This window comes from Syzygium oleosum, unplaced genomic scaffold (assembly GCF_021117445.2).
Source record: "Syzygium oleosum isolate NSW1041296 unplaced genomic scaffold, Sole_v2.1 Sole_v2.37, whole genome shotgun sequence".
Classification (NCBI taxonomy): domain Eukaryota; kingdom Viridiplantae; phylum Streptophyta; class Magnoliopsida; order Myrtales; family Myrtaceae; genus Syzygium; species Syzygium oleosum.
Window position 1 is genome coordinate 2,668,662 of NW_026607521.1, and position 16,199 is coordinate 2,684,860.

A 16,199-nucleotide genomic window follows, 5' to 3' on the forward strand; every position below is an offset into this window, starting at 1 on the left:
AGTCATGTCGGTGCCTTTGAGACTTGGGAACTTGCCCATGGAAAGAAAGGGCAGACCAAAAAGACTAAGAGATGTTCGCACTGTTTTGCAGAGAGTTCAATCAATCACATCCCCGAAGGTCTCATCAGCACACACGGCAAACCAGCAGTTTTACAGATCACTTGACAAGATTTCCTCTCTTTTCTTTGCTCCTCTTTAATTATTGGGGATGACAAAATAGTCTACGAGATCGAGCTGTCAAATAGCCACCCCCCATCTGTTCTTGGGGGTACGTATCATTGAGCACGATGGGTACAATTTCGCTTTGTTTTTTTTCTTTTTTCTTGGGGGGGGGGGGGGGCATTCTGCCAAAAAAGAAAATTCCAATTTGGGTCAGTATTTCGCAGAACATGACAAAGTCAAAAATCATTTCCTCTTGTCTGGCCCAACACCCATCTAAAATATAGGACATGGCAGAATTCCATATGTACAAGGCAATGAAGGCATGCCCGCATTTTACTTAGGAATGACCCCTGATTCCTATTCGGGACTAAGAGTGCGATAATCATTTCCCGACGCACGCGCGAGCTCCTAGGACCCCGGATCACGAGGCGGGTAGCCGTCGAAGCGCTTCGCCCCGACGGTGGCGACCCGGGCGTCGGCTCCCGTCACGCGCGACGGGAGCCATTCGGAAGGGGGGGATGATGGTTTTAAATGTGGGAATTTATCACCATCCACACAACTCTCTCTCTGTCTCTCTGCGTCTCTGTCGGTGTTGGACCACTCTGAACATGTACTGAGAGGATTGGTAAGTGGACGGATGGGATCGAAACCGAGAGAGGGTGGGGGGGGAGGGGGCCTCTCGCTTAACGTGTGACTGCATTTAGTGGGCACAGGCAGAAAGATTGAATTTGCTTTTGTCAACATCCATCGCTCTGTGTTCTCTGTCCTGGTTTTGGTCATTTGATGAACCCCTGAGAAGGGCCGAAAAATGAGAGAGAGAGAGAGAGAGAGAGAGAGAGAGAGAGAGAGAGAGAGAGAGAGAGAGGTTCTTGTGTGTGTTTGTGACAGGAGAATGCATGGGCCTAGCTCAACTTGAAGCCCGATAAAGGTTTTCATCGTGTAGATGAATCACGGTTCGCGGGCCGAACAAGCTACGGATCCTAGCCTCAATCTAAAAAAGTCATGCGAAATCAAAAAAAGAGAAGGGTTGGCCCAAAAAAACAGAAATCGTTTTGCCACGGAAGATTTCAATGTGTTATGAAGAAGTTTGAATGCAGAAAAAAGAAAGATTGTAAGTCATAAGACAAATTCGAAATGCTCTCGTTGAGAGTCGAACTCAAGACCTCCCGCTTACTAAACGGGTGCTCTAACCAACTGAGCTACGAGAGCTATTGGCTCTTGTTTTCTAACATTTTCAATACATTCGATGAAACGGTGAAATATACTCCCGTGATTGAGGGTCCTTGAAAACTCCACTTTTAGTGCTTGTGCGAAATCTTTTTCCACCAGCCATGTGGTCGTTTATACTTATTGATCCGGAGAACCGAATTTATACCGTGCTTATAAATTATACTTATGGATTTTTTTGTCTCTGATCATTTAACCGACTCTACAAAACGAGGCCGGTGTCTCAGAAATGTTAATAATCTCTTCAAGAGTGTCGAATTTCAGAGATCATTCACATGCTCATAGTATCAATTTGGCATAAGATCCATGTCTTTGTCCCCCCATCTCTATTAAAGAGGAATCATGGGTGTTGTCACTTTTGAGATGGAGCTTCAAATCCCACCTGCAAGAATGTTCAAGGCCTTTGTTCTTGACGACCCTCTCATCCCTGTCCTCCTCCCTCAAACCATTAAGGATGTTGTTGCGGTGTGGAAGGCGATGGCGATCCCGGCACCGCCGTTGAAGGCGAGTGCTAGCGGGTCTTCTAAATTTGCCCGCTTCGCTCATTTTAATCGCTTCGCATTAGCATGTGATGTCAAAACATTCGCAGACAGTTTTGATAAGACTAACGTTTGGGAGTTGAGTGCGGTTTATGGAGCTAGGAGGTTCTAATAGAACAATGTCACGTTTGATTGAGTGTACTCATTTGGGCTCATAAGCAAATTTTATCCTCTCTCTGTTGCAGCTAGACAGTTCAACTCGGTGAAGCACCGGGTCGACGAGCTGGGCAAGGAGAAGCTCAAGTTCGCGTACACCATCGTCGAGGGCGACGCGCTGATGAAGGAGCTCGAGAAGATCTCGGATGAGATCAACTTCGAGGCGGGTCTGGACAGCGGGTGCGTGTGCAAGAGCAAGTACTATGCGACGGAACAGGGTCGAGATCACGGAGGAGCAGATCAAGGCCGGCGAAGAGAAGGCCATAGGAATGTTCAAGGCCATTGAAGCCCATCCCTTGCAAAACCCTAACGCTTCCATTTGAGCTATTGTTGCATGTTTGGCTCACAGTTTTCATCTCCCACCATGGTTTATGGTTGCATTCTCGTGTCTTTTCAAGAAAAATAACAATCGGGATGTGAAGTGTTTTAATTTTTATGTTCGGTAATACATGCGCCGCCTTAAAGCGGGCGAGACGACTATCGAAGCCGTAAATATCCTGCATGTTGTAATTAAAGATACTCGTCAAACATCTTATAAAAATCGCGGCATTTTATTTTTCAGAATCGAAACTGCTGCGAGATTATTAATATGAATGCGCTCCTTTGACTAAGGAAGGGATGGTGAATTCTTTTACATGTGAATGTACTGTATTTGACGCGCAGTTGTTCCTTCATTCATATTCCTAAGTCATGGGATTTAAGCAAAGACTTAGGCGTGGAAAATCAATCACCACTCACATGTAACGGAGTGGGCATGCGATTGGAAGATTCAAAGAGACGAGAAAAAGGCATTTGATGAAGACTCGGAAATGATCGAGCTTCTGTTAAGCGGAATCAGGACTTTCAATTCCGTTGAGTTTCATATAAGTCTCACGTGAATCCCATCAGATTTAGCGATTCAGATTAATTTTTGTACATATAGCACTGTTCAATGCATCCGTGTCCTTCTCCGATGCTTTTCTCCAAAAATATATGCGGTTATTACGCGCTCTGAATCCTTTGTCAATTGAAAAACAAAATAAGAAAATACCGTACACAATCTTTGTGAGATGAATAAAAAATTTAAACGATGCGGATGAAATACATTAATTAATTTGATCAACACCATGATCATTTTCCTATGACTTCACATGGTTTGTAATCTAGACAAGAAGAATTAGGGCAAAGGAATCATTAAAAAATGGTCAAGTAGCAAGGTACCCGTGAGCCAATGCCACTTGATCCACAGACACCTTCGCCAATATAATTTCGCAGAAAATGATTTGCAATAATATCATTCAAAAAGGACAGGGCATGTGAAAGCAATAGGAAAAATCAAAATCTATAGACGTCCATCTTTGACTTTCTGAGCTGCCGTTGTTGACCAAATGTATGAAACTTTAAAACCCACTCATATATTTTTTTGTACCAAACTACCCCTCCTATCTTTTTCTGCTAAACTACATTAGCACAACATTGAGAACAATTAGTACTTTTTCTTATTGATGGAAGCTCAATACAAACATGTAGTACCCAAGTCCCACCCAATTTGAAAAAAGAGTGCCTTGATTTTTCAAGAGTACGAAATCGACGATAACTCTTCCCGAGGCCTTTGCCGACCTTCAATTTCGCTACTTTCACGAACGAATCGAGACGGCGTGGGACGGAATCTTAGTGGGTCGCGACCATATGCATCTAAGGGCTTGAGATTTTCTACTATGATAAAGACTATGTAAGAAATCAGTGAAAAGCTCAACCAGGAATTTGCTCAGCAAATGCTCCTGGATAGAAGAAGTCTAAGTCAATACAAGAAAGGGAAATGGAATAACCTTTGGTATCATTCTCGGAAGGTGCCTTCTTGGACTAACATTCTATTATCATATAGATATTTTTATTTTTATGAACAGAGTCCATGTCATGATTGGAACAGCCCACCGCACCGACTGATTGAGGTTGTCTTTTTGTTCTGGGAGAAGAAAATTTCCAGTGATCAGAACCCTCCAGACTTAGTCTCTCTCTCTCTATATATGTCAGCTTCAGTTCAGCCTCTTCTCTTCACTCCCAAGTCCTAGAGACCAACTTCATCACTACTACTCGGTCTTTCCTGATCACCCCACTTCTCAGTTTCAGCAGCTCGATTCGGATCCGATCATGGGTGTCATCACTTACGACTCCGAGATCACGTCCTCGATCCCTCCGGCCAAGATGTTCAAGGCCGCCGTCCTCGACGCCGATAACCTCATCCCCAAGGTCCTCCCGCAGGCCATCAAGAGCGTCGAAGTCCTCGAGGGCGACGGAGGCCCCGGGACCATCAAGTTGATCACTTTCGGCGAAGGTTAGTCTGTCCATGTTTGGATCGCTCTGAACCAAGGATGGTTTCAACCTTATGGAACATTATAATGAACGTGGAAAAACATAGGAATATAACTTGGTTAATTAAGATGTTTCTAACCATTAACTTTACACAAGTGATCACGCGACTCGATTTCGATCAGCGAAATTAGGCCATGTCTAAGTCAATCGTATTGGATTGCGGTAGGAACAATTGGGTTAATTCCTAAATGGCCCGATCGACACCATCAAGATCAGTGCTCGCGATGTTGAAACCGGCAGAGTTCTAAATGTGAATGTTACTTATTTCATAGGCAGTCAGTACAAGACAGTGAAGCACAAGGTCGAGGTCGTGGACAAGGAGAACTTCGTCTACTGCTACTCGATCATCGAGGGCGATGCGCTGGGCACCACCTTCGAGAAGATCAGCTACGAGACGAAGATCACCGCGTCACCCGAGGGTGGCTCGGTGTGCAAGAACACGAGCAAGTACTTCACCATCGGCGAGGTGGACATCACCGAGGAGAAGATCAAGGCCGGGAAAGAGAAGGCGTCCGCGATGTTCAAGGCCATCGAGGATTACCTCGTGGCAAACCCTGATGCCTACTGAGTCAATCTCATCACCACCTTGTATCGTTCATGTACTGTGTTAAATATGTCTGGTTGTGGTAAATGAGGGAAGAAGAGTCGAGTCTCTGTGTGTTTGGAGTCTAAGAATGTTGGGTTGGTGAGTGCTGCTGTTCTTGTCTTTGCTGTGAATAAGAGAATGAAATGTTGTGGCAGGATCATGGTGCAGAGGTTTTCTTGAGGAGTGAAACTTTGTAAGTTGTGCCACATATTTAGCGAGTCCAGGGAAAAAGAATGGTGAATAACAAATGTTGGTATAGTGGGATTATCTAATTTCAGTAATTTTCACACAACCAGAGAATTCTTAAGTAACAAATGAAAGGCCAATTGGCCAATAAAATCTCGAACTTAGGCCCGATATTTCAAATTTGGACTAACATCCGAAGCTATCAATGTGGCACAATCTTTCATAAACCGCAATACGTAAGATCATTAACGAAAAGTATATTCTTATAATATGCGAAGAAAGCTGTCGAAAATACATAGTTGAGTGTGTTTGGGGTTTGGACTTGATCTTATTGTAACACTTGGGCTTTAAAATACTCTGTTTAAGCTGATGCTAATCCTATCTTATCTCTTGATAGCGATAGGGACGTTGGATTAGAGATCAAATGATTCAACAACAACAATAATAATAAATAAAGAAAAAGAGAAGCACGGTACAACGGAAAGGCGGCAGCCCCACCTCCCACTTAAGATGATGGGCTGAGGGACACCCATCGCCGACCCGATTTCGACCCAGTGAAACCGCCGGTTTTAGTGAAGTTTGAATCAACCTTAACGAGATGTTTTTTTATCATGAAAATGATTTCGAAAGGCCTTACTCGATGCATTGGAACAGATCTACCGTGACATCAGAGCGTTGCGTGCGAAGAGATATATTACATGATGCTTATATCTTGTAACATACCGATGTGATATTACCGACCAATTAAGTGTTCTTGTTTACTACGTATTAAACGAAATTCGATGAATGCCCTTTTCTTCAAACTAGGGCATTTTGTTATAATATGAGATCGGCACGTCACGTAGTCAGGCCAAACCGGTGTTAGATCAAACTCAATCAATTCAAGTGATGGCCGCCCATGTGGGCATGAGAATGTGCTCTCCTTGTGTTTATCTTTTGGTACATAATCTTTGACATTTCAACTTAGAATCTGAAAGGGACCAAAGTCATTTTCTTGACCAAAAGAACAAAAGAGACCCACCTTAATTACTCTTTACATTCCTTTTGTGCTGCAAATCCTTGACTCTTCTATTTCCCCAAACGTGAATCTTGCCAAACCAACCCTACCTATTCACATAATTCTAACCATAAATAGGAGGCACCAACGGGAACTCAGAAGCATATCACTTCTCTGGGGTTATTTCTTTAGCCATGGGTGCCACCAGCATCACGCAGGAGCTCACGTGTCCGATCGCTCCGGCTCGCATGTTCAAGGCCTTGATCGTCGAGTCGAATGCCCTGATCCCGAAGCTCCTGCCTCAGTTCATAAAGAGCGTGGAGCTCGTACAAGGCGACGGAGGAGCCGGGAGCATCGAGCAAGTTAATTTCACCGAAGGTACGTACACTCTCATACACCATATTTTTGGATCCTCCCCTCTAGTAACGAGTTTAGTGAATTTATTTCTTGTTCGGTAACAAATGCAGCTAGTCATTTCAAGTATGTGAGGCACCGGATTGAAGAGCTCGACAAGGAGAACTTTGTGTGTAGGTACACGATGATCGAGGGCGACGCGCTGGGCGACAAGCTCGAGTCGATCGATTACGAGGTCAAGTTTGAGGCCGCCAGCGACGGAGGGTCGGTTTGCAGGATGACGAGCAAGTACAACGCCAAGGAGGCATTTCAAGTGGAAGAAGAGGAGATCAAGGCTGGGAAGGAAAAGGCCATGGCCATATTCAAGGTTGTGGAGTCGTACCTCTCAGAGAACGCACAGGCCTATGCATAGGACGTGTTCCAACGCCCTCCTCATAAAGAATATTGTTTGTAATTCTTCGCTATGATTTAGGTTTACACACAATAATGTGTTTTGAGTGTGACGCAAAAGCTCTTGCTCTTAAGAAGAGCTATCATATCTTCTTTACTTTGTTTGTGATTTCAACCAATAAAATTTCGATCCGCGGCATTTGCAGCTCGCCGGACTTAATGAAAACCAAGTTCTTTGAAATCGGATTTGAATTCTTGAGCTTGGCCAATTGGAACTTTAGATAAGCAAGAAATGAGCAACCGCATCACATACTCCCCAGCACATGTTCCTCGACGCTGACTTGATTATTTGCGATCATATCGACACTATGTGCAGATCAACAACTTATATCTGTATCATTTGGTGAGTCCACAGATCAGGAGATTTGTACTTCATCTAGGTCGAGACGTATTGAAGCACTGCAAAATTGAAAATATGATCAACCGGGAACACTACAATAATTAAAAATTGAATGCAGCAACCATTTTCGTTTCTCCTTTTGAACGTCTCAACTTTCGTTTTTTCTCTTACCCGAACAAACTGGGGTTATTATTGAAGAACTTAGAATTAGATATTTCATTTTAATGTTGTCAAATGTCTCAGAAGCGACCTCTTGGCTTTAGCTGAGTTCACTTTACATAATAACTTGGTTTAGAACCTTAGATATTATATCAAAGTATACAGCAGATGATGTCAAGATGTCAAAACGGCTTCTAGGTGAGATGGTCATCTACAGTTTCCGGATCTCAGATTTTGGAATTATAGCTAAAGAATGTGACATGTACTCTGTCGATTTTGTCGAGGGTAACACGTAATGTTCTACTCTTATGCTGCGTTTTGGTCGCTAAGAAATAAAGTGGAAAAGGATACGTTAAGAGTGAACAAGAAGTCCTGCGGATTTTTTATATCACATATTCTTTGGTCGAGAAATCAAAGCATCAGAAGGTGGGTAAACGTAACACAAGGTAAGCTAAAGCAGAGAAATGGACTCACCTCACTCGTGGAAGCCTCCACCCCCCGACGTGCTCAAGATAAACGTGGATGGGTCCTTCGTACAAGAAACGGGGGAAGGGGCGATAGCCTGTGTGTGTCGTGACAGCCATGGTTTCCTGATCGACATCTTCGCCCCAACGGTGAGAGTGAACTCGGCGATTCAAGTGGAAGCGACTGCCATTGTAGAAACCCCAAAGTACTTTCAAGGAAGAACCGAATCGGCGTTGGAGATGGGAAACAGATCAGTTTGATCTGGTGAGTGAGATAACCGGTGCTGCAGCTCGAGTAAGCTGGAAAGTCGTGGCTCTTATCACCACCGAAGCCCAAGCCCGCTTGAGGAATTTCCTTTGCCTGAAGTTAGCCCATTGCAATAGAGATTGTAACAAGCTTGCGGATTGGGTCGTCAAAGCCCACTGCTGCAACAAGTCTCTTATCCTCCTCTTACCCTTTTGGAATTGCTTTGTTCTGAAGCCAATGCCTTGTACCCTCGGACTTCTTTCTTAATGAGAGTGTTTGGCAGTGTTTTCGATCCCAAAAAAAAGAAAAAAAAAAGAAACGAGGACAGATACAGATAAACAGGCCTATAGAGATGATTGTATAATTAAAGAAACAATTTTCAGGAAAGTATAAATTGGCAGCTGCAACCTGACCAGAGACTTGCCCCAAGCGAGCATGGTGTGGGCTTGTCAATCTGTTGGAAGACAACATTCACCAAAATTAGAGACTGTCAATCCGTCGGAAGATAGCGATCCTGTGGTCGGCGAGCGTCAGCCGGCGACCTTTGCTGGACTTAGAAGGAAAAAGAAAATACAGAAACAAAAAGAGAAAAGAGAGGACAAAATAAAGAAAAAAAAATCATATTTTTTTATTAAAAAAAATTGTGAAAATTGCCAGAGATATATTCCCACCTTTGGTCCCAGCACCATTGGTGAAGGCGAGTGCTCGCGCTCATCCTAATTTCACTTGCTTCGCTCATTTCAATTCACGTCACATTAGAATATTGCGTTAAATTAATTTTCGAGTTTTAGCCCATGTGAAAAGTCACGGGAAATTCACTTTCTTATTTGGATTATAAGATTAAATTTTGGAGGCTATACGATGACGTAATATTCAGGGTTTGAATTTCTCGAAGACATATCCAAGTAGTTCAAGTTTGATCGATTTGACCTACCAAGAATTGGACTTCGTAAAAGAAAGGGGCTTATTAATATTTATTTATTTGTTTGTTTTTGGCGTGTGGCGAAAAGAGGTTTCAAGGAGGAAAGAGGAAAGGGAGAATCCTGCATGTAAAGACCCACGAAATTGTGGGGCCGTGGCTTTTGTCAGAGAGAAAAGAAAAATAAATGGTTAATTTTTTCATCGATGGTTTCGATAAGACTTAGGGCGCGCATGAAATCTATTATGGAGTAGAAATTCTGCTCCAGAATGTATTCCAGAACAGAAATGCGTTTGTTAAAAAATTTCCGAAATGCATTCTAGAGCAATTTTTGCATTCTAGAATAAAAATGTGTTTGTTAAAAATACTTGATTCTAGAATGCATTCTTGATTCCAGAATGTATTTTTTATTCCAGAACGAGTTTTGGGCAAGAAAAAGAGAAGCTACTTTTTTTAGCTTCTCTCTTCCAGAATGCATTCTCCCTATTTTCTCTCTTTTTCTCACTAATTTTTTTTTTCAGAAAATGCATAAAAATTGAAAAATTCCAGAAAATTCATAAAAATTTCCAGAAAATAAAAAAAAGTCAGATTTCGAGAAAATATGAAATTTGGTGAATTTTTTTCAAAAAATATAAAAAAATCAAAAATTTCAAAACTTCACAAAATGACTTAAAATATCTTTGAGCACCCACTTTGAGTGAAATTTAATTTTTTTTAGATGCTCAAAAAATCAAAAATTTCAAAACTTCACAAAATGGCTTAGAATACCTTTGGGCACCTACTTTGAGTGAAATTTAATTTTTTTGAGGTGCCCAAAAAAATTAAAAAATCAAAAATTTTAAAACTTCACAAAATGGCTTAGAATACCTTTGGGCACACACTTTGAGTGAAATTTATTTTTTTGAGGTTACCAAAAAAATCAAAAAATCAAAAATTTCAAAACTTCACAAAATGGCTTAGAATACCTTTGGGCACCCACTTTGAGTGAAATTTATTTTTTTTGAGGTGTCCAAAAATATAAAAAAAATAAAAATAGATTTCTGTTCCAGAAATCAATTTCTGGAGCAGAATTAATCATGTTTTATCAAACGGATTTCTCCTCCAAAAATTAATTTCTGGCAAGAATTTCGGAAATTAATTTCTGGCAAGAATTTGATTTCTGGAGCAGAATGGTTACCATTCGCGCCCTTAACGTTTGGGCGTTGATTGCGGTTAATGGAGCTAGGAGGTTACAATAAAACGATGTCGTGTTCGATCGAGTGCCCTAATTACTTTTAATTACTGGGGATGACAATAGTCTACGAGAAATAGCCACCCCATCTGTTCTTCGGTACATATCATTATCATTATGCACGATAGTACAATTTCTCTTTTCTCTTTTTCTTCTTTTTTTTTATTAATACCACGAAAAATTTCAAACTAATACACTTGTGATAAATTCACCTAAAACTAATTTTTTGACCATAAAAAACCCCAAACTAATATACCTGTGACAATTTACTCAAAACTAATTTTTTGACTACCAAAAACCCCAAACTGGTACATTTGTGACAAATTTACTCTTCGTTAGTTTCCTTTAAATTGGATTAATACCTAAAAAAAAAAATCAAACTAGTACATAAAACTCAAAACTAGTGCATTCGTCAATTGTCTCGTATCATTTAACAAAACAATTTAACAGTAAAATTTAATAGAAACTAACGGAGGGTAAATTTGTTATAGATATACCAGTTTGGGATTTTTTGTGGTCAAAAAGTTATTTTTGGGTAAATTTATCACATATGTATCAGCTTAGGATTTTGCATGGTATTAACTCTTTCTTTTTTTGGGCATTTTGTAAAAAGAGAATTCGAATTTGGGTCAGTATTTGCAGAACAAACAAAGTCAAATCATTTCCTCCTAAAATTGTCGAAAATGCGAACGGGTTCTACAACTTTCAAAAAGTATAATCAAATCTTGAAATTTGTCGAATTTGTGCAATAAAGTCCTTTTCGTTAGCTGATTGGGGGCTTTATTGCATTACCAATTCGACAAATTTTAGGACTTGATCGTATTTTCTAAAAGTTTTAGAATTCGATTGCATTTTCTCGACGAACTTTAAGACATCCGGTGATGGTAATTGTTTCGTTCCGATTTTTCTTGTCTCTGCTTTTCATTTTCTTTTCATTCCCCCCATCCCTCTCTATTGCTTTTTTTTTTTTGGCTTCGCAACCTTGTACCATCCAAGAAATCTGTCTCGTCTTCACCAGGAACAGTGGACGGCGAGCAGAGCTGATTCAAAATCGCCTACGACGTCAAAATGATCACTAACGGGCGTCATATCCCCAGCATACCGAAACGTTTGCTAGTGAAGTACCTGTGATGCGACAAAGTTTTGGTAAAGAAAAATCGTTGCTGATGCAAATGTATTCAAAATGGTATTGCTTTAGTGATGTCGAATATGGTCAAGAAAAGAGGGGGTGGGGGTAAACACTATCTTTGTGGAGAAGGCTGTGAGTACCATAGACATATGAAATATTTCTATAACTTTGGGGTAAGGCGATGGGCCACACGAATGAAGAAGAAGACTAAGGGGGGAGGAAGGTTGCCCCCTACGTCTTTTTATACCATTTGGTGGGGAGTTCATGTTCTTCGCAGGTATCCGAAAAGAAGGGAGGACACAAAAATCAGCACGTGTCAGTCGATGCCCTTGCCCCCCATCCGGCATCTCAGCTTTTCTCCGTATCTCTTCATTGGATGAAAATCAAATTTGTACTGCTTCTGAGTTATTGATGCGAGAATGAAATAAATGATTGTTCTCTCCCTGTCTTTCTCAATGAATTGATCGACATGTCGAGAGTCAAGAGAGACCGTACGGTATAGGGGTATAGGGATGTACATCGATCCCGATCTAACCTGAAAATCAGATCGGATTGGCCGGTTTTGGATGATTCCCACATGAATTGATCGGATTCCCCGCTCCTGTGGAGGAATCGTATTGACTGGACCAAATCAGCGGAATTGATCCAGAGTATATATATACTTTTATAGCAAAAACCATAAAAAAAAAAATTTGAAGACAACGTATTGACCGAGAAGTATATTCATGGTTCCTTGTTAGTTTGTTTCATTTTTAAAAAAATTTTTAAAGCATAAACCCCCAAAAATAAAAATAACAATGCCAGTTCTCGAGTTGTCCTAGGAACCAGATCGAGACCGGCCAGTCCAGTCCTAGAGTGGACATGGTTGGTTCCCGGTTCCATAAACTGGGAATCGCCCATGTCCGGTCTTGTTTTCAGTCCCAGGGTGGCTCATTGAGAATCCGACCTGTCCGATTCGATTTGCGATTTGGGTGAGAATCGACCCACCCTGAAACTGATTATCTCTCATGCCATGCGGGTAGTTCCAATTGTTTTTTTTTAATTTAATTTTAGTTTTCTTATGAGAAGTCAATTTCGCGGCATGTTGTAACTTTAGGTGGACTAGTCCTGCTTAGAAGGAAAGCTCACGTACGCAATTTTAACAAGAGTTTCTTTTATTTTTTTTAATTATTGGGGATGACAAATAGCCTACGAAATGGTACATATCATTCGAGCCTCGGTTTTCTTCGGAGATTTCGGGAGGGCGAGACGCTTGACTTCGGACTTGTCGAACTGGACCAGTGGACGGGACATTGCCTCTTGGTTATCTTATGACGACATTGCCTCTTGGTAATCTACACGATCAAAGCCGAGGCAATGTCGTTATAAGATCCGGCCATAACATATTAGAAGTCTCTTGTGTTCACCGCCTAGTATCTTCTCGGCCAAACGTAGTCTCTTGTGTGAGTTCGCTTCTTCGCTCATTTTAACCGCGTCGCATTAACATGTAACGCCAAGACATTCACCCACAGTTTTGATAAGACTAACCTTTAGGAGTTGATTGCGGTTTACGGAGCTAGGAGGTTCTAATAGAACAGTGTCATGTTTGATTGGGTGAATTCATTAGAACTCATAAGCAAATTCTTTTCTCTCTCTCTCTCTCTCTCTCTCTCTCTCTCTCTCTCTCTCTCTCTCTCTCTCTCTCTGTTGCAGCTAGCTAGTTCAACTCGGTGAAGCACCGGGTTGACGAGCTGGACAAGGAAAGCGCGCGTACTGCATGCACTATCGTTGAGGGCAACGCACCGATGAGCTAGAGAAGATCTCGGACGAGAGCAAGTTCGAGGTGGGTCCGGACAGAGGGCGCGTGGGGCAAGAGCGCGAGCAAGTACTATGCCAAGGACGGTGTCGAGATCAAGGAGGAGCAGATCAAGGCCGGCGAAGAGAAGGCGATGGGAATGTTCAAAGCCATCGAAGCCCATCTCTTGGAAGACCCTGATGCTTAAAACTGAGTAGTTGCGTGTTGGCTCAATCTTTCAATCTCCGACCAGGTTTATTCTTATGTTCTTGCGCCTCTTTAAGGATAATAAAAATTGTGATTGAACCGTAACTAGTTGAAGTGGGCGAGGCAACCGTTGAAGCGGTCCACATGCTGCGGGTTGTAGTTGATGAGATGCCGGTCGAATATCTCATACATATTGCAGCATTCCTTTTCACACGAAAGCAAGAGGAAATACCAAAATTCATTTGACAACCACTGTTGTCCACCCAAATCCTCGGCTTTTCCACTCTCCTTTTCCCTTTATTTTCTTGGGTAAGAAAATGGCGAAAAGCCAGGGCTACGGTTCCCTCCATGCGGTGCCTTCTTTTCTTATGCCCCCATCTCACCTAATCCCACTTTAATTCTCGGTTGCTATTCCGTTCTTGATCGTTCTTGATCTTCACCGCTTGCCCTTTTCTTATGCGAGATCAAACGGGCGAGACGCGCATTAGATATCCTTCTTTGATGCTCTTCTCCCACGGCATATGCAATTCCTACGTGTGGATAATCTTTGGACCCAACTACGTATCATCTAGGACACGATCGCATGGTCTTTAATTTAGATAACAAAAGAAAGCATTTCCAACAATCTAGGTCGCTTCAGAGCGATGTTATTATCTAAAAGGACCCGGCTTATGAAAGCAAGGGGAAATATGAACATTTCCGGACGTCTATTCTTGGCTTTTAAAGCAGCATTTTTGCGCACTACATCTCATATTTTTTTCCAACTAAATTATAGTGCAAAATTGAGAACGATCGACACTTCTTTTCTTTTATCTATGGAAGCACAACACATCGAATTTTTCTACCTGATGCATCGGTGGCTTGAGATTTTCTACGATAACGAAACTATGTAGAAATAAGCGAATGCTACTTTCGCATACTAAAACCTCTAATAGCACTTCCCGATGCCTCCGCCAACCTTCAAGATGGCTACCTTCGCATCCGAACCGAAGCATACCTACAGTTAGGTTCCCATGTTTTTAACCTCTTTGAGCAATATTTTAAGTACGGATTGAGTGAGAATTTGTTTCTCGGGTGGCGTGTGGTCGCTGTTCATGTTATGTCCTTTATGAAATTGTGTTTTTGGACAGAATGCTTTTAGGAATTTGTGTGCTTTTAGGAATTTGTGTATTTGGACAGAATGCCTTTACAGTTAGGTTGGAATTCTTCCGCTTTGACTTTCGAACCAGGTGACCAGAGAATTCAATTCATCTGCTGTTGCTCGCCCTTCCCATCTCTCCATATATATCAGCTATTATTTACTTCGCCTCTACTCGAGCTTCTGCTCTGCACTGCTGTCGCCTTGCTTTCCGGGATTCTATCCCCTTCTCAGTTTCAGCAAATAAAAAGTGTCAGCAAAATTCTATTCGGGATTCAATCAAATGGGACTCGTAACTCATGAGACCGAGATCACATTGTCGATCCCTCCAGCCCAGGTGGTCGAGGCCCTTGTCGAAGCCAATAACCTCATCCCCAAGGTCCTCCTGCCAGTCATCAAGAGGACCGAAGTCGTCGAGGAGGAAACTTCCAGCGAAGGTTAGAAATGTTCCTTACCATTAGCGTCGCACATGTCAATCATGTTGCATTACGGTTATAATTTGGTTTGATTCCTAAATGGCATGACCGGCAACACTAAGATCAGTGGTCATGATGTTGAAACTGGCGAGTTCTAAATGTGAATGTTACCTTCCTATAGGCAGTCGGTACAAGACAGTGAAGCACAAGGTTGAGGCGCCCGACGAGGAGAACTTCATCTACTGCTGCTCCATTGTCGAGGGCGACAAGCTGGCCAACACCTACGAGAAGATGAGCCACGAGGTGAAGATCACCGCGTCCCCCGAGGGAGGGTCGGTGTGCAAGAACACAAGCGTATACTTTACCGACGGCGAAGTGGACAACACGGAGGAGAAGATCAAGGCCTGGAAAGAGAGGGCGTTCGGGATGGTCAAGACCATCGAGGCTTATCTCGTGGGAAACCCTCATGACTAGACCAAGCATGTCACTGTCGTCTTTCTCGAGCGTTCGTTGTCGAGTAAGGGAGTTTTGAGGAGAGAAAAAAGTCTTTTTCGAGAGTGGGAGTTTTCGTGTCTGGAGTTTTCTGTTTTTGGTCCAAAAAAAGAGAGGGAGAGTTTAGAGGGAGAGTTTGGGATTTGCTACACTGCTCGTCTTTTATCAATCACTGTCGTCTGTCTTTTCTGGGTACTAGGATTAGAGGGAGAGTTTGGGATTTGCTACACTGCTCGTCTTTTATCGATCACTGTCGTCTGGGAATAAGATTTGTTATTTCGGCCACACGCATGGTTCGCAAGCCCTTGTTCCATAGCCCGGCAAAAGGCAAGCAATACTAACCCAATATGCAGTGTTGCCGGAATAAACTTTCAATCGATGTGGTTCCCAATTGTTGCCGGCCTTCTTTCACTTCCTTTGCTTTTATACTCACCTTCGAGATGCAATCAGCGATCGCACGATGATTGACAAAGTGATTGTACTAGCGGGTAGCCTCCTCCAGTTCCCCGGTCCACCACATAGCTTCTCAGATCAGGCGATCTGCACTTAATTTGGATCGGGACCGTATTGAAACTCTGCAAAACCCAAAATATGATCGACCAACAACACTGGAATAATTTAAAATCGAATACGGCAACCGCTTTCGTTTCTCCTTTTGCACTCCTCGCCTTTTG

At 42.2% G+C, this 16,199-nt stretch overlaps 5 protein-coding genes and 1 non-coding gene across 6 annotated transcripts; 5 read left to right on the forward strand and 1 right to left on the reverse strand.

The window, feature by feature from the left end:
- Positions 1-1,297: 1,297 nt before the first annotated feature.
- On the reverse strand, positions 1,298-1,371 carry TRNAT-AGU (transfer RNA threonine (anticodon AGU)). Its single transcript has one exon. It is a non-coding gene; the product is annotated as a tRNA-Thr (tRNA).
- Positions 1,372-1,731: 360 nt separating this feature from the next.
- Positions 1,732-2,370, forward strand: LOC130135725 (major strawberry allergen Fra a 1.06-like). Its single transcript, XM_056305346.1, has 2 exons — positions 1,732-1,957; positions 2,114-2,370. The coding sequence occupies exons 1-2, from the start codon at positions 1,732-1,734 to the stop codon at positions 2,368-2,370; spliced, it is 483 nt and encodes a 160-aa protein (XP_056161321.1).
- Positions 2,371-4,103: 1,733 nt separating this feature from the next.
- Positions 4,104-5,270, forward strand: LOC130135758 (major allergen Pru av 1-like). Its single transcript, XM_056305483.1, has 2 exons — positions 4,104-4,398; positions 4,709-5,270. The coding sequence occupies exons 1-2, from the start codon at positions 4,215-4,217 to the stop codon at positions 5,002-5,004; spliced, it is 480 nt and encodes a 159-aa protein (XP_056161458.1). The 5' UTR covers positions 4,104-4,214; the 3' UTR covers positions 5,005-5,270.
- Positions 5,271-6,393: 1,123 nt separating this feature from the next.
- Positions 6,394-7,175, forward strand: LOC115677140 (major strawberry allergen Fra a 1.07-like). Its single transcript, XM_030600225.2, has 2 exons — positions 6,394-6,583; positions 6,673-7,175. The coding sequence occupies exons 1-2, from the start codon at positions 6,400-6,402 to the stop codon at positions 6,969-6,971; spliced, it is 483 nt and encodes a 160-aa protein (XP_030456085.1). The 5' UTR covers positions 6,394-6,399; the 3' UTR covers positions 6,972-7,175.
- Positions 7,176-7,972: 797 nt separating this feature from the next.
- Positions 7,973-13,480, forward strand: LOC130135726 (uncharacterized). The gene is made up of 2 exons (XM_056305347.1): positions 7,973-8,227; positions 13,292-13,480. Exons 1-2 carry the CDS (start codon positions 7,973-7,975, stop codon positions 13,478-13,480), a joined length of 444 nt encoding a protein of 147 aa, XP_056161322.1.
- Positions 13,481-14,900: 1,420 nt separating this feature from the next.
- On the forward strand, positions 14,901-15,507 carry LOC115677233 (major strawberry allergen Fra a 1.07-like). The gene is made up of 2 exons (XM_030600364.1): positions 14,901-15,054; positions 15,215-15,507. The coding sequence occupies exons 1-2, from the start codon at positions 14,901-14,903 to the stop codon at positions 15,505-15,507; spliced, it is 447 nt and encodes a 148-aa protein (XP_030456224.1).
- Positions 15,508-16,199: the final 692 nt, after the last annotated feature.